We start from the raw sequence: 23121 nt of genomic DNA, 5'->3' as shown, positions 1-23121 counted from the left end.
ATTTATAAATAAAACCCCCTAAACCAGAACATTCTGTATTCCATGGATGTTTATCTTGTTCATTCAGTTGAAAACTGTTCCAGTAATCAAATATGCAGTTTCCATTAGTAGTTGGAAATAACTGGTTTTGTGTAGATCTCGGTGCTTTAAATAACTGCATTTTTTAATGATGACAGTTAAAGTAAAAGCATTATGAAATAGAATTTATCATGCTACAAATTTTAAAATTCATTCCTAGTTCAATGTGAGACCCTATTAATTCATCACTGTAGTATAATTTTATTATAGTACTTTTTCCTTATTTAGGATTTTAATGGAAATTTGAATGCCGGTGTTTTTTAAATGAACAGAATGTTGTGTCTGATTCAAAGCTTATGGTATTGTTCTTTTGATTTTTGTGGGTAACTTTTCCAACTTTCCTGCAAGATTTAAGGTCTGGATGGTGTAAATAGGCTATTGTGAGCAAGACAGTTAGAAGTCATTAATTTAAAAGGTGTAAAATTTCTGTTTTTTCTATTCTAAATCTCCTTTTTTTGTTTTGCTTACCATTAACCTGAGGATGCAACTTATTAATGGTTTGCTTACCATATGCTGGGCCAAATACAGGACAGAATCAGGAAAGGCTAAAGAGCTTTATAATTGAATCATAAAATGATTATGTATCATTTGCAAGTTGGCAAGGCACTCCTTCAAGCAGCCATCTAAATAAACTATGTTCCGAGTAGGTCATTCCGTGTTATCATGTTTACATCGATGGAGGGATATTTGTATATGAAATCTTTTTAATAATAAAAAAAAGTTACGTTCTTGGGCTACGTTAATTTACAGAACTAAAGTTGTGGTATGGAAATCTAATGTTGGAATCTGTATTTGTGAAGTCATCAAATAGATATTTTAAGGCTGGGAAAGGATTTCCTGAGGTCATTAGCATTCTTTTCATGTGGCATAACAGTACTGTCCAACAGTAATGCAGTAATCCCTCATTTGGAGAACCCTTGAAGGCACATACTCCAAAACAACACACTGGACTTTATTTCTGTGAAAACCATTTCTTATATTCTTCTCACAAAGCAAGTACTTTTAAGGGTATTGCCATTCTGATGAGACCACTCTGGCTCCCCACTTAGCTGAATTGCTCTTTAATTTGGTCAGTAGCATAATTTAATAATTTTCCATATGCAGACAACAGAAGCTGAAAATCAGTTTGGTGTGCTGGAACTACTAATCATGCCTTTGAAGGAGTACTCTAATAATGTGTGTGCCTGAACAACTTCAGACCTACTTTCCTTCAGCATTTTGAAGGAGTATTCCTGAGCTGATATTCATCTTTTTTTTTTTTAAACCCCTTTAATTTCCCTATGTTAAATTTACAAACCTAATTAATACAATTTCTTTCCTGTAGGTTCACTCCATGATGGCTCAATTAGAGTAGCAGTAGAACTGTGGTTCAATATTCAGGCCAGCTTCATAATTGAAAACACATTTTCTTCTCAAAAGCTGCAGCTGGTTTGGTTCTGCTCATGCAGAAAAGGATATAACCTTGCATAACATAGGAAATGAACGGTTGAGAGAGAAGCCAAATTCAATTTCAGTCAGATATTTTGAGGATAAGTCCATGATCTATGGAAGCAAGGGAATGAAAAGTGTGTGTATGTGGAAAGCAGCGTATTCAGCACTCTATTAATCACGGCTAGACTGGGTGCTGTTGTGTGCTGTTGTGTTAGCACTGATTCTAGTACAGAGGCTGGAGAGCAGCCAAGCACTCCAGAAGTTAACCTCTTAAAGACCCTGAGCTGCTTTCTGTTGAATAAATGTAATTTTGTGGTCAGAAATAAATGCTTGTGATGTAGCAGGAGCTTTGAAAACAACAGCGTGGCAAAGCTATTACAAATTGCTCTGTGTTGGGGAAGTCAACAGCATACATCAAAATTCAGAGCTCGCGTCGCGCTGATTTAGGCCCAGAGCTTTCTTGCTTTTCAATGAAAGTCCCGTTAAAGCACTCCGTGTAAAAAAATCAAGTAAATCTAATATTTTTGGCAGGTAATTGTTTTCTTTTAAAGCCCACTCCATGGGGTATGGGTGGTGGGTAACTTCCTTTGTGTAACAGGAGCCCAGGGATGGTTTGGTGCTTCGTCTCGATTCTGTTTCCGACGCTAGCGGGGAAGGGAGGCACGCGGCGTGCTTTTGGGGTAACAGCAGCTCAGCAGCATTTCGTTTCTTTGTTTACACAAGTGTGTAAATGATTATTTATTTATTTTTGACTGGCTTGATTGCAGTTTAAACAACATCTTTCCTGAGCAAGGTGACTTAAATATACTTCAGCATCTCGAAGGCAGATGCGCTCTCCCTGATGAGCATGCAGGTTGTCTACTGCCGGCACTGGGCTGCAGGGTGCTGGGTTGAAAAATCCCTGAGAGAAGAGACACTTAACTCCAGACTGATGGACAGCACTATAGAAAATCTCAAATACAGTCAGAGCACCTCCTGTATGTACCGCTTTCTCCTTCCCACATTGATGCCTTCCGGGGACAAACCTCAGCTGCTGAGATAACAGGCATGTCCCAAACCTAGCACATACCACCAGAAGTGAGCAACAGGCACCACGCACTTTTCTGAAGCTCTTGCAGGTTCATCTCCATCCCATGCGGTGCGCAGGCAAGTTGTACTGAGACAGCAGTTGCTACTAGGGTAACTCTGGGGAGGATCAGCCCAAATCCTCTTATTTTTATATAATTGACAAAGTGATGAAATTTCTGTTGGCAGCTGGTGGGCTGTCTGTATTAAGGCCCGCTATGCCACTGCCACGCGTTTGGGTGAAATGCTAACAGTGGTGGGAAACTATTTATGCAAAATTCAGACAGGCAGCACTGTTTCAGTTCGCAGTGTCAGGAGTATCTTCTCATCCTTAAAAAAAAAAAAAAGAGAGCTTGAAGTGTGCTGGAAGAAATGGGGATTGGAGGGCTGTGCCAGGCGTGTTATTCTGCCGAGTGTCATTATAATCCAGTCCCTGTTTCTCCGAATACAGAATTATCCCTGTATTTATTACGAAATTACTATGAGGCTCTATACAAGTCAGTGTCTGGTCTTGCTTTGCTGTAACAGAGAAGCAAGAGGGTAAGCTCAGTGTAAAACATCAGCGAAAGGTTACATTTTGGTATTTATGTGCAGGTGGATTTTGCACAAAGGCAGTTAATGAGCTCATTCTTGCAAGGATTCGTCTGCCCTAATTTTTGAAACGCTTAAACAAAAGTTTGGATCATCCATAAGGGAGAAAAGCGTTTGTGGGTTCTAGGTCGCTGTTCACGGAGGCAGGAGGGGCTGACAGGCAGGTGAAAGCACCCACTCACTTTGCTGTGTAGCTCCTTCTCCTGCTGGGAAGCTAGAGGTGATGTGGAATAGCACAGGCTGCTCTGCCCTGGCAGGAGCACCCCTTTCTCTCCCTCCTTCCCTGCCCCACTTTTCCATATCAAACGTGGCTGGGCTGGCCGTGGCAGGAGATGTTCTCCATCCCATCTTGTACTCTTGCGGAACCTCAAGGATCAAAAGTGGCAAGCTCTGACACCTCCCTGGTTAGTGGCACAGCGAATAATTGGCTGATCTATTCCCTAGAAAGATGTTCTTTCCGTTTTTTGGGAAGTACACATCCCCTGTTTGGAGGTTGTCTTTTCCTTCCTGCCGTGTGTTTTACCTTTTTTGCATTACAAAAATTCACGACTGGCCCATGCCAACCGAGGAGAGAGGCTAGGATGCAAGGTATAGGATTGCAAGGGTAAATAATTATTCATACACGTGAGGTGCCCCAGCCAAATCGAGGCACCCCAAATGTGGTTTCACACAGGGTTCTTGCACCCTTCAAATGTCCAGGTACAACACAATTTGACTAATCACTAGCACCCACACTACTGATTACTAATCAGAGTAGAACTTTGCAAATCAGCAATAGTTGTGCAGCATTCTTGCTGCTTGTCTGTTGATCCAGACGTCCCTGGAGTCAGTCTTGCTGGAGTGACTTATCTATGACACCGGAAAACACTGGGAGGGTTTAAATAATATGTTAGAGGGGCTAGGATGCTGGCATTATCTTGGCCGTCCAGGGCTATCCTTCATCATTGATGGACAGCTCTAAACTTCCACGAAGCCAAGTCCTTCTTTCCAGGACCAGGCTGTCGTCTAGTTTGTTCTACTTAAGCATGAACAATACCAAAGTCTCCAGGAAAATTCTGCTACTTCATTACATTACAGTGTATAACATGGACTAATGCACTTTCATACTATAACAACTAATTGGTAGAACAGTTACAGAAAGGAATTTTCATAACATTTGGCACTTTGCCCCTCCGTTTGCCATCCCTTTTTTGTCGCTCTGGTTTCATGCCATACCCAATCCATGCAGGACCGACGCTGGCAAGTGCCCTTGCCCCAGCCCTGGAGGCCCACCTCCTCCCGCGTGCCGAGTCTGGTAAATGCACAAGATGAGTCAGTTCAGCTTGCCGGCATGATGGAAAATAAATTCTTCATCTCCTTCGTTGCTTAGTTTTTATCGAGTCAGTGAGCTGAATCATGCTACAACAGTGCGATCGCTAGATCTGACGCAAGAGAAGCGGGAGCCCGTGGCCTGGGGCGGGAGGAGGGAGCAGGGCTGCTCCGTTTGGTGCCTGCCCGACGCGTGGGTTAGGAGTCGGGGGAGAGCTGGAACTGAGAAACGCTCAGAAAGGCAGAGAGGTGCGAGGAGGGAGACACACGGGTTATTGAAGGGTCCAGGAGAGGTTCAGCAGCACTAGCAGAGCCACCCTCGCACTGATCTGAAGGCAGGGTGGCAAGTGGTAAAAGCTATTTAACCAAAGCTGTCGTTCTGCTGTCAATATCTTGAGGCGCGTGTTGGGCAGGGCTGTTTTACTGGGAAGGAAGATCAAAGATTGGAAAAGCAACAAGAAGCTGTCCTGTGAGAACGAGGGAGCTGAGCTTTCCTCAGGGGATGGCAGCGTTGTTTGTCTGGGAAAATCAGGATTTATCTGGGCATGAAAGGAAGAGAAGGTTTCAAGGGTTCAAGGTTGCAGCTGTTTCACAGTGGAGGGAAGCAGAATTGAAAAGCTGAAGGATCTGAGTCCCTCTTAAAACTCTCTTCTTAACTTGAGGTTAAACCAAGTTGGTGAGGCAGGCATGCTCTTCCCAAGCTCTTCCCTGGCAGCATACCTGTACACTGCACCCAAGCAGCTTTGTTAAACAGATTGGTGTTGTATCCACTCTGCGAAGTCCTTGTCTGCGTTAAAGAATTTATAGCACAGCTGAAATATACACCATATGCTTTAAGCAGCTGCACAGGAATAATTTCTTTTTAATTTTGCTTCCAAAATCTTTCAATTGCAGGAAACAGAAAAAATAGCATTTTTACTTTTTCTGCTGTCAGCAGCAAAAAAGTTATCTGGGCTGATGAACTATATTTTTATTGATTCATAAAATAACAATGTAATGGTTTTATTAATTAATTTATTAATATAGATAGCTGTTGGTATTAAGAAAGGGAAACCAAGCCAACTGTGCACATACCCTCCGTGCTTCCTAATCCACGCGCGCAGAGCGTGCTATAGAGCTGTTGCGGTGCGCCGCCTTAGCAACTGATGTACTGTTTTATACGAAAGAGCAGCTAAGCTCTATTGTAGTCGCTTCAAAGAAAGACTGATGCCATTGCATAGCATTAATAATCCTTGCTATAACCGCCGTTTGATTCAAGGCAGCTCTTCAAGAATATGGCACGGCTTAAAATAATGGTGCGTTAATGAGTTGTTACCGTGCTTTTCCCTTTGTTTAATACGTTTCTTACAATTCTTAATGGCGTTTTGGTAGCTCGGAGTAATTGAAGACAAATGCAAAAACTTTGTGATGCAACACAATATGACAAAAGATGTGTAAGGGAGCTGTGCGAATTAAGGGGGATGAGTGTCTCGTTAGGGCATCTATTTATTAAAAATCAACAGGAAAATAACTTCTGTCTTCAGTAATTTATTTTTACTTTATAAGTTAGTTTCAGGTTGGTTGCAGGACGGTAAAAGACGTATCTTTCATGCGAAGGTGGCTGATGAGAGTGAGAATTGCAACTGAAGAACAATGAGCATAAGCAGAAGAGTTAGGACTACACAATTCATGTTTAGCATAGTTGTGTTTGAGACCCTTGATACGCAGTTAATTGTACTGCAAGTAAATCACCAATACTTCAGTAATGCCATATAGACACAGAAAGCAACGTGATCCCTTCACTAAGGAGTTGTCTTTGGGGTGCTGATTTGTCTAAAAACAAAAGGAAAACAGCAGTGCTGAATGATCCTAGTCAACCTGTCAGGAGCAACAGGTCGTGGCCATATGCCGGTCTCATGGTCTGCAAATGTGTTAATGTGCTGATATCTGTAAGTTCTCAGAATTTAAGTGTTGATACAGAATGTGCCAGCATCTGGCAGTCCCAGCTTCCTTGCAAAGATCTTTATCTTCCTGTTCCATCTTTAAATTCAGAAATACAATTGTGCAGCCTTCTGTCTGACTGCAGTGGATGAGGCAATACCACATACAGTACAGCGCAGGAGAGCATCCCACTTCTGCAAACCTTAACGCAGAATGCAGGTGATTTGTGGGGCAGTAGACATCAGACTTAAGATAATGTTGAAATTTCTTAGTGCATAAGGAGTGGCAGATTCCAGAATTAAGCCACAGACTTGACTTTTAGGGGTTTGAACTTGACTGGACATAGCTGAAAAGGAAAGAGGCGATGTTCAGATAAAACTACATTCAGCATCTTCCCTGACATAGGTGGCCAGATTTACGGTGCTTACCTAAATGTGGAGCTAAAACTGCTGATTTCGTTGAGGATATTTTGATTTTAGCCAGGTGTGGTAGATATTAGACTGTGACCAAGCATTCCTGAAATAGGCTGCCGATGCTACTGGAGCAGCATGCCAGCAGTATCGGGCAAGCAGCTCTCATTCTGGCAATGGAGAATGGGAGCAGACCAAGGAGGGCTTCACGGGCAAGTTTGAGAGAGATTGTCATGGAGGCGAAGGTTCTCATTCAGCCTCCAGGATGAACTTGGTACCCTGAGCAACAACTCATGAAAGCACTTGACCTGGAAAAATAAGGTGGATAAAGGGAGGACTGCTCTCAAACCAGTGTCTCGCTGTGGCTCCCTCCATATACCTCTGGTGATATTTTAAAGATGAAGAGAGTGCTAAGGAGGGCGGATTCCTAGTGTCTCATTTCTGTTATCTCAGTATAGCGCCAGTGGTATTATCAAGACAAATAGTATGCCAAAACTTAAAGGTGAACATATGTTTATGGGGGTGGTGGGGAATGCAGAGGTCACTGTTGTTTCTTTCTAGTCAGAGAAGACATAATGGGGCCTGGTTTAGATAAATTAAGATTTGGAGCTAAGCTCATGTCAAGGCTAGTGTAATTATAAGTTGACTTCTTTCAGGGTCCCTGAAGTTTCTAGAGTCAAATAAAAATGTTCAGCAAGAATCTTATAATGTAGTTCAACTGTTTCAATGTGAGCTGATTGCAGCTCATCCTTGTTGGCTCCCAAACCAATTTTACTTAGATTTGAAAAATTTTCAGTGAACTTCTAAATACTTACTTCCATGGCATTTCAGTCCTCTGTTTCCTGTGTTTCTGGACTTCATTTATATTTTGCTATTTTTGATGTCTTTTTCATCCCATATTTCCTTCTTTCCTTACTCAGCTGGAAGCTGGCATACTTAATTATTTTTTCATTCCAGTTAAAGTTGTCATGATGTTTTTCCTAAATCTTAGTTTAAGATATAAAACAGTTGCAGTGCTCATTTTTAGTAGAACTTTAAACCAGACAGATTGATTTTTTTTTTTTTTTTAAAAAACAACTGAAACGTAAAAAAAAAAAAAAATCTTTCTGCCTGGTGGGATCGTTTGAAATTCTGGTTCTGAATTTGGGGGGGGGAGGTGTGAAAAGTCCTGTGATTTACAAACCGCTTCCATCAGAAAGTCTCTGATCTCCTTGGAAGATATTTTTTCAATTCTGTTTTATATTTCAATCACTATATAAGTGGTGAGGAGTGAATAAACCATACCTTTTGTAACGCTTAGGGAGACTATAAGTACAAATGCCCTTTATTGAAAAGTGAAAGAACTGTAATAGCAAAACAAATCCATCCTGTTATTTCACAGAAATGCAAGCATTTTAAATGCTTTGGTTTTTGTAAAAGGGGCAAGTGAATTTTTCAAAATACAGTACAGAATCAGTTCTGTAATGCTAATTGTTTTTAATAATAGTAATTTAAATTTGGCTGTACTGTGCTGAGCGGCAGCAAGAGAAAATTGTATGTGGGAACGTTTAAGTCCAGAAGTCTAACATATGGTGTGCTTTGGCCTTCAAAGTCTGTCTTTACGTACCCATGAAGTATCACAACTGCAAAAGTCTTTCTGATGGCTGCCCCCTCCTTTCTCGCCCGTTCACTAGCGGTGTCTGATACTCGCAAGCGTTGATTTACGCTACCCGCTGCCTCTCTCCCTTTGGCAGTTTGTTCCGTATTCTAATTTCAAATACTATTTGTGTGAAAATGTTCTAACCGAATTACTTATGTTCTCATTCCCTAATGAGCATCAGCCCATCTGGGATTGCTTGAATTCAGATTAATAAATGGGTTATTCACAACCATCAATCCCTCGCTCTCTCACACGTCACGTGCCCTGTGAGATTCGAGTGCCTTTCCGTAGCCTTTCTTAGTAAACTCGAAATGACCAGCATGGCCAGCATTTCTTGAGAATTTGTATCTGCTCTCCACATCCTCCATCATGTTGGCCTCTGCTGCTTGTTTATCACCTCTCCAATGCCCTTCGCTTATTTATTTTTTTAAATTGACAAGAGTAAGTTGCAAATAGGTCAGATTTCAGTGACGCTACACCTCCACCAAGCTACATAAATCAATCCAGATGTTGGGGGGATGTAAGCAAAATAGACATTTGGCTTGTTTCTCTAAATACAGCCACGTATTGTGTTACAATAACTTGTCTTTACAGCCCCTCGCCGTATCTCTCAAGATTTCGTTGCTGCTGCCAAATGCTGCACAGATGCTCTCGGTGTCCTTATTTTCCTCCTTGACCCTCCCCTCGAGTCTTTTCTTGGTTTATACGTTGTGCATTGTGCTTCTGTGTAATTTCTACAATTGTCCTTGTCCTTTGGTTTTCTGGCCTTAATCCTCTCCATAATGATCTCTACAAGTCACTTATCAGCCATAAGACTAATCTATACGAGTCACGTGGCGTTCCCGCGCTCTGCTCCTGTGCACTTTGCATCTGACTCCCTCCATTATTTTAATCATCTACACTGTAGGATTTTTTTTTTCGTTCCCCCCAAATCCTTCCCTTCACAAAGTCCTTTTCATACCAAGTAAACAGAAGTGGCACCAAATCTGACCCCGCAGCACCCTCCTGCTTATCTCTCCTCCTCCCTGCGCCGCTTCCTTTCCCTGGCACCCTGTGCTTCCCGTGCCAGCGCGCTCTGCGAACCGCTGCAGCCGGGCGGGTTGGTAGCACGCTTCCTAATTCTGCAAATCACCCTCCCGTATAATAAAATATCAGATACTTCCCTGAAATACAGATACACTCAGCTCTGTCCATTGTTTCTGCCTTATCTGCCAAATCAATAATGTAGTGAAAGAATTCAAGGACGTTTTTCAGACAGGACCTTCCTTTTTTAGTACATGTTGATGTACACACCTTTAAATGGTTTCATAATATTAACCGCTTTTCAAGTACACAGAAGAATTTATATCAGGTCTTTGTATCCGTAGCTCTTCAGATCCTTCCTTGCTTTTTATTAAAATACGGGAACGATAATCTCCATACTTTCAGTTTCCTGATTTCGGTAAGCTGCTGCAGAACTGTGTCAGGCTTTCCTGTTTCCCTTTCTGTCTCTTTCTGCTTTGGAGTGTTAATTCAAGGGACCTGGTCTTGGCTTGGTTTGGTTGTTTTTTGTCAGTATTTAGTAATTGTAAATCCTCTGTTTTCTAGTACACTAGGAAAATAGACGTTTAAAAAAAAAAGTTGTTGTGGAGTAAGTATTTTATTCTCAGAGTCATAATGCTGCATTTCCTTGTAAAATGAAGTTTTAGATTATGAAAATACAGATTTAGATGAAAATAACAGATTGGGTGAGTAGTACTTTCCCTCACCTGGGCAGACAGCTTCTTAGATTAGTGTTGCGTGTATTACAAAATACAAGGAGAAGCTAGTCATGGCTTGAGCTCGTGAGTGCAGGACAGTATAGACTCTATGGGTCTGTGCCTGAGCTTTATTAGAAAACTTACTTGCATGTAGAAGAGTCACAGTTGTTTATTGTTAAGCATCACAGGTTACCCAACAAGTACATCTTTTCATCCTCTCATAGGCTTAGCGGAAATAATAGAAAAATACATTTGCCACAATAAAGCAGAGCGTGACATCAGAAGCACACGTGGTTCCCGTTTGTTGTGTTAGATCTCAGTAAGTAGTAAAGGAAAACAGTTGTTGAGGAGAGAACCTGTCTGGCAAATACCATGCTTTTTATAAAGATATAAAAGTAAAGAATCACAATAGACTGTTCATAAAAATATTGATGGTTGCTATTGTGCTAAATTATATTCCATACAAACGTACCAGAAATATTCTTACAAGGTTGCTTCTATAGGAGCTGTACACAGGAGAGTCGAGTTCCCTTGTTATGTATTAACTAGTTCTAAATGAAATACATTCCTTTATTTTTATACCTGTGAGTGTAAGAGTTGTATTGGAACAAGTCTAAAAACCTTCTTTTCTCATCACCCCTTTTAGATTGACGCATTGGGTAAAAGAAGCAAAGAAGCAGAGGCAGCCTTCTTGAATGTTTATAAGAGATTAATTGATGTTCCAGGTAAGCAAATTATTTCCTTATTCTGAAAAACTGATGGCTTGTGTTTGTGTGAATGCAACTGGGCAATTTTCCTACCTTTGATAAGGTAAATATGAGCAATGGCTTTATTCTGAAACTGATACGCTCCAGTATTATTTGTAATGGAAGGAACTATAATCATGACTTCTCTTAAAACTGTTCATTGCATTTACATTTTAATGTTCATAGGAATCATTTTGTATTATTAAAATATTGTGTGATTCTCAGTAATTTGTTTATTAGGAGGTTGAGATATTTTTAACAAAAAAGATACAGCGTGAAGCTTCATCAAGAAGCAGCAATATTTGTACTTTCAGAGGACAGAAAATTTTTCATACCTTCCCAAAAAAAAAACCAAAAAACAAAAAACTTACTGAAAAGTTAATTACTACTAAATTTCAATTCTGTTCAGTGTAAGTGTGATCATGAATTTTATTCGAAGGCCTTTAATGTATGTGTTTTCAACTTCCTTTTACCTTGGGCATCAGAAGTTTCCAGTTCATTTCTTTTTACATTTTGGGAGCTGATCCCCCCGCCACGGTAGATAAATACTGTCTAAACAGATTTTTCATTTTGTAACTGGACCCAAAGATGAGAGGGAATTTGGAGTCCAATTCTCCACTTCCAAATCTTGGACTGACTGAGCTGTTGGCATATGACGGTGTGTGTGTATGATTTTATACTTCTATAAAATGTTGACATTATATAGAATATTAAAAATATTTTCCTCAAGAGAGGTTTTGAGGTATAATTAATACTTCTAAGGGCTTTTAAGGCCTCATTGCAAAGTGCACCTTCGTCTTTACTTGCTTTACCTTTTAAGGAGCACATTTCATGCACGCTTCAAATAAAAATGAATTTTTTAATGTTTTGTTTGCAAGTTAACTGGTTACAAGGTCAGTGTTTTTCATATGCGCAGTCAGAGTTAACATAGAGGTCTTTTATGCTTTCACATTTATAGTCTAGTAGTGCCCAGTGACCAGCACCTGCTGGTGCGGCACATGCACAGAGATGCAGGGACTTCCCATGCTCATCCCAGACCACAGTTGCCTCAAAAATGTTGTTTTTTAGGTTCATCAGCTATGGTCTGTGGGTTTTCATTTACTTGTTTCCTGCTCAGAGTCTTAGGAACATTCCACAGGTGAATAGCTTCCTTTGCGCATCTTGTGCCGTGGGAAGAGGTGGACAACTTGAGAGGCTGTTGCTTGCAGGGCACGGGGTGGTTTGCACTGGCACGGGGAGCCCGGGTGCGGGACGGGCTCTTACGGCTCTGCTGTGTCCGGGAAGCCCCCCCGTGAACACGGACCCACCGTACCTGCACTTGCAAGTCCACCATTCAGTGCTAACGAGAGAAGCTGTAGCCCCTCCATCTCCACACTAACGCGGCCCGGGGTGCTTGTTCCCTGCCGTCATTTGGGAGGCGAGTAGGTTTGGTTTCCAATGGTCTGGTTTTTTTCATGACCGAGTAGTCGTGTCAAACAAGAGCTGTGTGGGATCCTTTTCGTGCTCTTGTGCAGAGGCTTTTTTCTGAAGCCTGGCGTTATCACAGGTGCTGGGATTTGAACAGCAGAGTCAGACTAAAGCCTTACGGAGAAGGTTGGACATATATCCCACCCATGCTGTAGGATCCAAATGGTGAGGGACTTCGTCAGTACTTCTTTGTAGGAGAAAGAATTGCAAGAGCAAAATTTACACCCCCTCTTCCACACTGCTCAATCTCTCTCGTCCAGCCTTCCCCTGCGCGTGCCTTATGTTACGTGTCAGAGAAATATTTCTTTGATATTCGTACTACATGTAAAAATTTCAGCCTCGCAAGGTTGTGAGTGCGATGGAGTCTGTGGGATTAGAAATATCCTCAGGTTTTAGTCCCATGCTGTATCTGCAGGCCAGAGAGGCGCGCGAGGAGCGTCCCGATGTTGCTAAAAGCAAATTCCAGGTTCTCAAGCAGAAGTCCGGCCAGCCTCCTGTAGCTGTATGTGGGCATAACAAATACTCCCTGTTTACAACACATACTGCAACGAAAAGGAAAACAGCCATCAGGAATGTATGGCACTGGTATTCGTCACGCTGTGGTAGGGCTGCATTAGGCGTATGCACTTAGGGACTTGTTTCGTTGTATTGGCTTTTTTTATTTCCTTCTCATCATATGTAGTCTTTTACATTGAGTGTGTATCCACAGAGGGCCTTCCTTTATGAAAGACCATCACTATTCATTTATCACATCTGTTGTTTTGCTTCTGTGTGGCTTTATGTATCTTTTGACCTGTCCATTTGGTATTTCAAATATTTAGGTGTACTTCTAGCTCTAAAATCCTGCTATGTTTTCTTTTCGGTGTGAGAAAGGAGCTATGTTGTTTTGAGAAAGCTATGAGTGGAATGCTGCGGAGTGGTTATTTAGCATTAAGCATCTCTGTTACATGACAAGGGTGCAATTTTATCAGACTTTCAATATCCTTTATAGGACCATATAATAATTGCAGCTGAAGTCTAATTCCCCCCAGCCAATTTTATGGTTCTTGAGGAAAGCATGTATTCCTCTCCTCAGTAATAATGTGCACACTTTATATAATTAAAAAGGGCTTCTATTTTAATTTTACTATAAAATGATCTGTATGGAAACTCCAGCTACGGTGCTTTATGGATTCAGCTAAGCTTAATGATTTTCTTTCCTGACTTGACCAGAGTTTTCACTCAGGCTCACCAGTAAGGAATTTGTGGGGAAGGTGGTATTTTACTTGTAAATTTTGCTATATACATCAGAGGCTTTCTCTTTAAAAGATAAAATGGACCTTTTCATCTCTCTCTCCAGCTTTATGATACTGTTAAAATAGCATTACCATTGGTTTGTGCTGCGAAATTTATCCTTCCTAAAGGAAAGTACATGTCAAGGAAAATATTTTGGTTTATGTACGTTTCTACAGTTAGAATTCTCACTCAGATCATTCTGTCTTGCTTGAGACTGAATATTTTTAATTAATGGGATTAATTTTCTCATTTAATTGTCTTATTTTCAGTATGCAGTAGACAGCTAGAGAAAAGTGAATGCTGCCACATGAATTGCACTAATCAACAAGGTTGTCACAACTTACCTTTAAAAATAATGTGAATATATTTGTTTTGAAGTAAAGGGAGGTTGGGTCTGTATTTTGAAGAAGGTTTCTTCCATCTGTACAGGATTTGTTTCTCTCTACTTTTATAAAATAAGTGTATTCTGTTAGCAGCCTTGGCTTTTAGGGTCTTAATCTTGCAAACACTTCAAGTAAAATTGGAGCCCCGTTGTGTAAGTGTTTGGAGGAGTGCGATTGCCTTGCAGAAACGGTATATTCATAATAATGTTTTTCTAAAGCTTTAAAAGAAAAATATTAAGCATTCAAAATACTAAAAATTAAACGTTTTTCTTGCAAAAAAGAACGGTGTTCACTACTTAATTCTTTATAAACAAAACTTCACTGTGATTTTGAAGTAAAAGTTAAAATGTGGAGACCCAGAATGAATGCCAGGTGACAGTATCTGGATGAACTGGTTAAATAAGAGTTTCACTTTATGCTGTGTCTGTATTACTGTGCAATTACTGCACAATGCCGCAGTTGGACTTGCTCAGTTTTCAGTATTGCTCCCGTTAAGCACAGCTCCTGAGTAGGCAAAGAAGAAAGAACTGCCTTTAAACAGAAAATCTGCTATCTGGCAGATGTGGCAATAACTAGAGCAAGTTTGGGTTCAGTGGCTGTTTTCCTAGAAAAGCTGATTGTGTATCTTTTGCAAGACTGCTAAGAGCTCGCCACCAAAGGGGATTACCTGAAAGCTCGTCTCCTTCCTGCTTCTCCCTTTACTCCAGGGGAAAACTGGGGTGCCGGGGCTGTGGGAGCAGCAGTGCCGGCCCCGGCCGTGCTCGGGCACCCAGCGCACCCCGCGCTCGCTGCTGCTCCTCCGCACGCGCTGCGGCTGCCTCCCCTCCGCGCTCCGCTTTGCTGAAACGCGCTCCTAGCCCCCTCTCACTCCTCTGTGCTGCCTTTCCTCTTGAGGCACAGGATTGCACCTCGGTTACACCCGGTGCGAATGTAATAGGAAAAAGTGTTGCACTTTTTCAGCGTACGCATGTTTGAGAATCAGGGTAGGTTAATGCAAAATATTTGCTCTCAGTTTGGTGGGGACTGTGCAGCCTTCTAGGGTTGAGCCATAAATGGTATTCGTTTCTGCTTAATAGGAATTTTCTCATCACGAAACTAAATGACTCTTACCGTGTAAAAGGGGATGCATGTATCTTTTTATTGGGTACTCTTCACAGGTCTCTGCTATGATCAGATTTGCCGTAAGTCTGGTGCTATATAATGTGTGCGATGTGTTTTTTAGCTCAGAGGACCCACTATCTACAGAAAGTATAAAATAACAGAGAGGGTAAAAAGAAGAAATACACTTTTTTTTTTTTTAATGTGCCCTGTCAAAACAATTAAAAGCAGTAACAGTGAAAGATGGCTGAAGTGGAAATTTTTATCTTCCCCTTACTCCTTGCTAACATAAATTGCAAGGCCTGCCATGGGGGCTGTGTCTTTCTAAGGGGTTTGAAGGAGGAGCAGGCTAGTTCCAAGGGAGTTTTCCACACACCCATCATTAAATGTAGTATTTTTGTTTACATATAATCACAGTTCAGCCTTGCAAATTCAAGCTGCCCTGCATAGGGCTTTTCTTTTTCCCAGGAATGATTTAGCTGAGGAAACACAAACTTCTCTTGAAATAAGCACAAAATAAGTGTTAGGGAATTACGTCTAAAGGCAGAAATGAAAATTTGTTTCTCACCCATGAGGAGAGCTTCATTCCTTCACCTCGGAGCCCATGCTAGCAGCAGTGTGAGATGCAGTGCCTACCGCTACCACTCCATTGCCTTGTGATTATTTACAACTTAGCAACACTCTCCAGACTTGTATTGCTGTTTGGGCTAAGAGGAGGCTTCCATTTAAAGTCTATTTGATCGATGTTCTGAGGTTAAAGGTGATACAAGAGAAAAACAGCTTTGATTTTTTTTTTTTCCAGAAAAATTATCTGCTGCTTATGTTGGAGGTGATAAATGTGTATGAAGTTGTTGTGTTTATATACGTTATGTGACGTGTTTGGATTTTTTTGTAAAGCATAACATTAAACAGAAAGCATAAAGGTTAATGCCAGCCCTGATAGCAGAAAGTCTGTAGAGACTTCTACATGCCCAGATGACCCAGAAGTTGCATGATGTGCTTAAATTGCATCATTAGCACACCCGGCCTTTTGTGCCGGTAGAGAAGGGCAGGTTGAATGTCAATTTAGGGGAGACGTAAAGCGGAGCGAAGGAAAAGAGGTTCACTCCAAAGGACTGTGCTAAGCACATCCCAAACTACAATACTTAGTTTGAAAAAGAGAATACTCCGCGCACTCCTCATTGGGCTAGTCCTTAATTGTTGGGCAAAACTCTGGCTAAAGAGCAAGACTGGGTTATAGCATACCCTGAGTTTGTGGGATATCAAGACCGATCAACACAGACATTTGAGAAATGTTTGGTATCATTACAAACAGTGGGAAAAATTTTAACTAGTTCCTGGTTTGTTAATAATATGTGTCAAAGTGGTCACCTCTTTCCAAATAAAATATATTTGAATGAAGTTGAAGCTAAGCACATAAAAAGAAAAGGCTTATATTTTTGCTGCCCCTGACTTTACAAGGCAAATGACTATTCATAACGTGTACCTTTTCTCAACCTTAGAGGGAAAAGAAAACAATATTACAGTGAGTAGTCTTTGGAGGAAAGGAAGCAAAATGAACTTGCTCACGGACAACAGAAGTAGCACAGACACCCCCTCAGACAGAGCAGTAGGGTATCTTTCTAAACGCACTTGAAAATCTGATAAAATTAAATAGAAAATTGAGCATAGTAAATACTGAAAGAGTGAAAAGCAATAAACCCCTGTGGCTGCAGGCAGTGATTTAGTTTGTGACTGTACCCCATCTGAAGACAAAATCCTTGATGCTTCAACCAGCACTTTTAGACCAGGTAAAAAAAACAGAGTTGCATAAACATATGAAAAATGCCCCAGTTCTGGAAGCTGGGTCTGGAAGAGAAGTCAGTGCAGTAAAAAATTAGGGACTGTAGACATTGATGATTTTCCCCAAGTTGTTCTGCAAATCTTTGTGCAAAGACATGCCCGAGGTGGGGGTGAGAGGGGCAGCTTAAACCCCAGGCTGCAGATGGGAGGTTTTGAGCAGTGTTTTGGTGGGGTCAGCAGCTGCTACCGTTTTATTTTCCAGAACGGTCTGAATTGGCTGGGATGCTGCTCCAGCCTTCGGGTAGTCCAGCGCTGAGGAATGTAGACGTAGCTCATAATCACTCAGCCTCCTTCCTTCTGGGGTTTGAATTCAGAGATGCAGCATAAAGTACAATTTTGTATCTGTACTGGATGAATGCATGCTGGTAGGGCATCCTGTTAGCGTTCCATAGTTATTTTCAGATGAAGCGCAAAGTCCTGGCCAGTTCTCATCTTTCATATTCATTCACTTTATGTTTTGAAACCGACGTCAAAATAACTAAAAATAGCTTTGTTACCTGAATATGTGGCTTGAAATTGGGCTTTTCTGGTCATGTACTTTTTTTCTTTTTTTTCCTCATTGAATTAATAATTGGATAAATTCCTTTGTAAAAGCTGGAATAAATATTCGAAGGAAGAAATATCCCTAAAGCATGCACTTTAAAAAATTTATTGTGTGGTTGTCAAGCCCTATTTTATTTGGTAGGCTGGAGGCACGGAAGGAAGAGGGGAGGTGCAGATAAGGGGAAGGATGCAATGAATAGAAGCAGGAAGAATGTGCCATATGAGAGAGGAGATATCCCTGCGGGCAGGGGTTGTGTTCACCTGGAGGTTGTAACTGCAGCACCCTTTGAACGCTGTCGCTTCAGGGAGCGGAGTTGGCGCAGCCCTGACCCTGGTGACTGGAGCAGTGCTGCCTGTTCGGAGCAAAAGAGGCAGACTGTGGTTGTGATGGGAATACATTGGACTTTCGCTTTCTCGGTTGCAGGAATGTGAACTGGAATCAGAATAAACCCCAGCTTTTGGAGGGTTTAGTGCTAAGTCTATTCAGAAGCTTTTAGGAGAAAGAAGGGATGATTGTGGCAGAAATGCTTTCAAACATAATGGAAGGTCCTTTTTTCTTTTTATAATCTCAAAGCAGGAGAAATGAAACTTAAGAGTACAAGTGATTTTTCTGTAACTGCCCTTTGCTTTGCACTGAGCTCAGGGTGCGAGCAGTAAATTCCAATGTCTTCAGCCATTATTAGAATACTAACGATCAAACTGGAGCATTTTCAGTTGCAGTGGCTTCTCTTGTAACTCATGAGGTCCTTTTTCAGATGACATAGTGCCATAAAATACCATCTCACCCTCTATGCGTACCCCACTGTTTAATATTAAAAACTTCTCTGAGGATTTATTTTGGTAACTCCTTTGAAAATACAGGGAACTGCATGCAGTTCATTAGGGAGTCAATCATTTACTCTGCCTTATATGACTTTTTGGGTACTAGGGTAGAGATGCATCTCATCATCTGGGGCAGGGCCAGAGCATCTTTCCGGCACTAGCCGTTCCAGAATTGGTAGATAAATAAAGGACATTTTTAAGTAATAGCCCACAAGATCTAAGAACCACATTCTGGCCAAGGGATCTATATGATTGTGGTCAAATTGGCTATATACCATCTCGCATCATTTTGCTTAACCCTGCAAGCATTGGAGAGTGCTGCTGCGGAGAATTTTTGTCGTGATTAATGGGGAGGAAAGGCGCCGGTTTGCTGCGACATCCCCGTACAGTGGGGTCCCATCAGGATTGCTTTGCTGCTTTACTGCTTTCAGAGGTCGGCAGAATTTGGGATTCTGCTTTTTTGCTGGTAAGGAAAATTAGAGTTCCTCACCCTCTTGTGGGCACTTCGAATTCCGCGGGACAGCCCTTGCAGAATGCTCTGACAGCAGGAGGGTGAGGAGAACACTGTAAAAAGGGAGGGGGGGAGATCCCAGTCCTGTGGGATGGGGGACTAAGAAAATACGTATAATTCTTGACTGAAGGAAGAACCTTTTCGTATTTTTTATGAAGTGAGGAATTCGAGAGATGATGAGCTTTGTTTCAAACGGGATTATGGCTATAACTCTTCTGTCCCTGGGCTACCAGAGTCATAGGGGAAAAGGAGGAAAGCTATCATTTATTCCATGAAATCTTTGTCTGAGTCTCTCTAGGCTATTTCAATTTACCCCTGAAATTTCTGGGGAGTAATTAATGAATTAATTAAGTATGCTGTGAGGTGTTTGAATATTCAAAAGCTACAATGTAATTATTATTTTTTTTAAAACACATTTTCAGGTTATTTTCAGATACGTAGCCTCCCAAGAAAGCACTTACTGCATCAAAAGCTAATAGAGCTTCTTCCTGCTCTTCCTGCCTGTAAACCAGCCTGTTCCCCAAAAGGACCGTTCATGGCGAGGAGCAGTGATGCATTTAGAAAGTCAAAAACTTCTTTTATTTCGTGATGAAAAGTCTTGTGACTGCAGAGCTGAACTTCTGGCTTTTCTAAAAAGTTAAATCACATTAATAAAGTTGTGTTAAGGAGGATTTTTTTTTTCCCCTCCTCCCTCCCCTTATCATTTTGTGTGGGTGTTTCTTGGGAGCAATCGCTAAGAAAGCTTTGCTTACAGTGTGGTTTAGGCAACAGAAATACAGTCTTGTTGAAAGAAAACGCGCTGCCTTCGATGAATTATTTTTAGATCCGAACCTTAGGAAACGCATTTCGAGCGATATAAAATATTAATTGCCCCTGTAGTTCTGGCACTGTTTCATAACTTGCTTTTTTAACGTTTTCAGTGTTACAGGCCTGTAACGAAGAGCGAGGAGGGGGTTTAGGGAAAGTCCTTTGTTTTGGAAAGTCTCCTCAGGAGCTCCATTTTAAGATACCAGACGAACACATTTTGCAAGGCAGCCGAAGGGCCGGGCGCTGGCCGCGGGCAGGGGCGGGCCGGCCGCCGTACGCCTTCGCAGCACCCAGCACAGTTACAGGCGTCGCAGCGGGCCTGGAAGCGGTTTGGTCGTGACGGCCGTGAAACGTGCCAGCGGCCTCCTCCCCGCCATCCCGCCCGCGGCCCCCACCCCACGGCGCGGCAGCCCCCTCAGACGCTGGGCGCGGGCCCGGGGCTGCCTTCCCGATCCGCCCCGCGCGATCCAGGCCGCGCGTTGCCGCTCGCTCCCTCTCCGCCCGCCGCGCAGCCCGGGCCGGTGCCCGTCGCCGGCTCCTCTCGGCCCCGCCGGGTCCCCCTCGGCCCCGCCGCCGCCCCTCGGCCTCGCCGCCGGGTCCTCTCGGCCCCGCCGGGTCCCCCCCGGCCCCGCCGCCGCCCCCGCGGCCCGCCGGTGCCCGGCCAGCGCCCGTCTGGCCGCGGCCTGCCCGCCCCCGGCTCAGCGGCACCTCCCGGGCGGGGACTGCAGTTCTCCTGAGAGAAACTTCCCGCTGAGCAGCGCTGTCCTTAAAACTAATAGATAGGTATATTTGTGGAGGGAGGGGGCAGTGGGCCACAGTGCTCTGTAAATTCTGCATCTAAACAATGGGACCGTTTTTCGCGCTTCAGCCGGCGGATTCTCCCGCTGCCCGTCCCTGCGTCCGCCGCCCGGCACTAGCCGGCAGGTTCCAGCGGGACGGTGGCCGAGCGGGGCGGGAGGCGGCTTCTCGCCGCAGAAACGACCTCGGCCAAGGGGTTTTAAACATTAACTCCCCAGACCGAGCTTATTTTCCTGGAGCTGAGGTGGGCTTCCCCCCCTTCTTAAATAACGAGGGTGGTCCCAGCACACTCTATATCGAGACAGCTTTTCATCAGTTGCTCATCAGCATGCTAATTGCTGTATGACTAATTATGCCCTGAATTCCAGTTGATTTTCTTAATGAGACAGCTGGGTTAATTATGTAATCGTATGATTACATTAGCCTAGAGTGCCCTGGCGAAAAGTAACGCAGGCAGGAGCGTGATGTCATCGCACGAGCAGCGCTCACAAGGGGGTGCATTCATTTCTGCCTAATGACAGGGGAGGGCAACGGGACCCACAGTGCTCTTTGTGTAAACACTTAGATTGAATTATTAAGATCTGTGTCTTTTTTCAGCTCACAGAATGAGAGAGGAAGGGGTGGGTTGTTTTTTTTTTAAAACGAAGCTCACTTTGGTCGTCGATAGTCCTGTGTTACCTCCTGGGTTGAGGTTGGGTTTGGCCTGAGCAGCGTGGGGCTGCGGGTGGTGAGGTGCTGCCCCTTGCTAGTTGTGTAATGTGCTGTTTTGGCGAGATCCGTCTTTGCGTTTCTTTTAAATTTGTTGGTAAAATATGTAGTTTACATGCATAAGCAGCTGCAGCCAAAAAACCCAAAATTGGTTCTTTTGCACTGCTGTTCAGAAAAGATTTATCGTCAGGGCATGTATATGCTGCAAGAACAGTCTGAGAGGTGTTACTGCGGCTGTGTTGCACCGGCTTGTTTGGTGTGAAGTATTAACTGGTATAAAAATTACGTTACGTTTGGAACATTAATTTTTTTCATGTCCGTGTTCATTGAGATGTGTCCATCCACCCCCTTGGTGTGGATAGAAGCTCGTCTGCCGGGGGACCGGTGTGGTATGTCACAGCAGTGAGCACAGGGACATGCTCAGAGGTCCGTTTGTGAAGCGGCACTGGAAGGCAATTCGTTGGGAAGCGAAGGCAGGAACAGGCTTTGCAGATTCTGGTTTTAAAATACGGCATCTATTGTTTCCCCTATGGTTGCGGGGAGCAAGCCTTACCAGGGAGCGGATCCAGATGTGCTGGGCTGCCTACAAACACGTGATGCAACGGGCTTCTTTGTGGGTGTGGGATGCAACAAGTGGATTAGGAAAGGAGAACAGAATAGGAAGCAATAGGAAAAAATATACCAAATTTAGTGTAAAACAGACATCTCCGTTTATTCTTGGGCAATAATGATCTTGCAAAACACTTTTTCAAGTTCTGGATGATCAGATTCCTTATGCCAATTTTCTTATTTCTTACTTATCTGGTGCCTAGCAGGGATTCCGAACTTTTGCAAGCTAGAGAAGATTCAAACCAACAGAATAATTTGTGATGCGTTTGCCACATTCAAGTGTTAAATGAGATTATTTTTCTCTTTTACAGACTGCAGAAAGGGCCTTTCCTCCTTTGCCTTGCTACATAAGCTAGTGCCACTTGATTTTTTTGAAATGTGTATGCCTGTTGTTTGTGTAATGAATTGAAAGTTTTGGTCCATTGCTTGTTTAAAAATTCAGTGACCTCCTGTTAAATGACATGAAACATACTTCGTAAGCCTGGTTAATATAAAAAGGTAGGCTTTTTCATGCATGCTTATGTTGGGAAGAGGAGAGTGTTTTTGCTTATTTTTAAATCTGCTCCACTCAGGTAAGAAAAAACTTGTTCTGACTGTAAGGTTTATATTTGTTTCAGATTAATTGGTGTTTATAAATACTTAAGAAATCATGGGTTTTTAGTTTTTTTGAGATTAAAAAGCATGTTGGGGCTTGCCATGAGAAATTAAGTATTTGTCTCTCTGCCCAAAATGTCTTGGTCATTTTATTGTCATGCAATGATTAGTTTTCTTGAATACAGTTTATAAAAATTAAGTCTTAAGAGGTGCTTCAGCCATGGTTTTTACATATCCTTAAGCAGTACTTAGTGGCTGCAGGCCATTAGTCCTTCAAATAGGCTCTAGTAAAGTTTGAAGTTTAATGCACAGAGACTGTTTTTACATTTTGTTTGTTCTGCCACTGTTTTGCTACTTGAACATTAACCTTTAATAGAGCTGAATTAAATATACATGTCCTGATGAATAATTATGAGATTGCAAACATTTTCATTTTGTACATAAAGCTTCTCAGGGATTGCAAATTTGACTAAAGGTTTAGTCATTATTCACTTTATAATGCCCATGTTATTTTTGTCTTTTAATTCTCTGCTGATTTAAATATAAAAAGCCCTGTGTATTTGGAGCAAAATAGCTCTTGTGGGTGTCCTGGCTTTTTACAATGGGCATGTTAAAATGAGGGGGAAGAAGTGCACCCACAATTTTGTAAAGTTCAATTTCTTTCATTGTGGCATTTTAACACTATTTCAGAGGAGTATCACGGCTGAAGCTTAAGATCCCTGCCTGATATGTTTTGC

At 42.3% G+C, this 23121-nt stretch overlaps 1 protein-coding gene across 7 annotated transcripts in view; it reads left to right on the top strand.

Annotated features, from left to right (window-relative positions):
- CUX1 (cut like homeobox 1) overlaps positions 1–23121 on the top strand; it is a gene marked incomplete at both ends in the record, with an annotated part of 282299 nt that overhangs the window by 115160 nt on the left and 144018 nt on the right. For all 7 annotated transcript variants that reach the window (XM_082008642.1, XM_082008646.1, XM_082008645.1 and 4 more), the window contains one exon: positions 10828–10906. In XM_082008642.1, coding sequence (XP_081864768.1) covers positions 10828–10906 — 79 coding nt within the window. The remainder of the gene's footprint in view (positions 1–10827; positions 10907–23121) is intronic.

This window comes from Phaethon aethereus, assembly GCF_964289735.1.
Source record: "Phaethon aethereus genome assembly, chromosome: 19".
Classification (NCBI taxonomy): Eukaryota; Metazoa; Chordata; class Aves; order Phaethontiformes; family Phaethontidae; genus Phaethon; species Phaethon aethereus.
The sequence above is the reverse complement of the archived record's forward strand: the minus strand, read 5'-3'. Positions and strand labels throughout refer to the sequence as shown.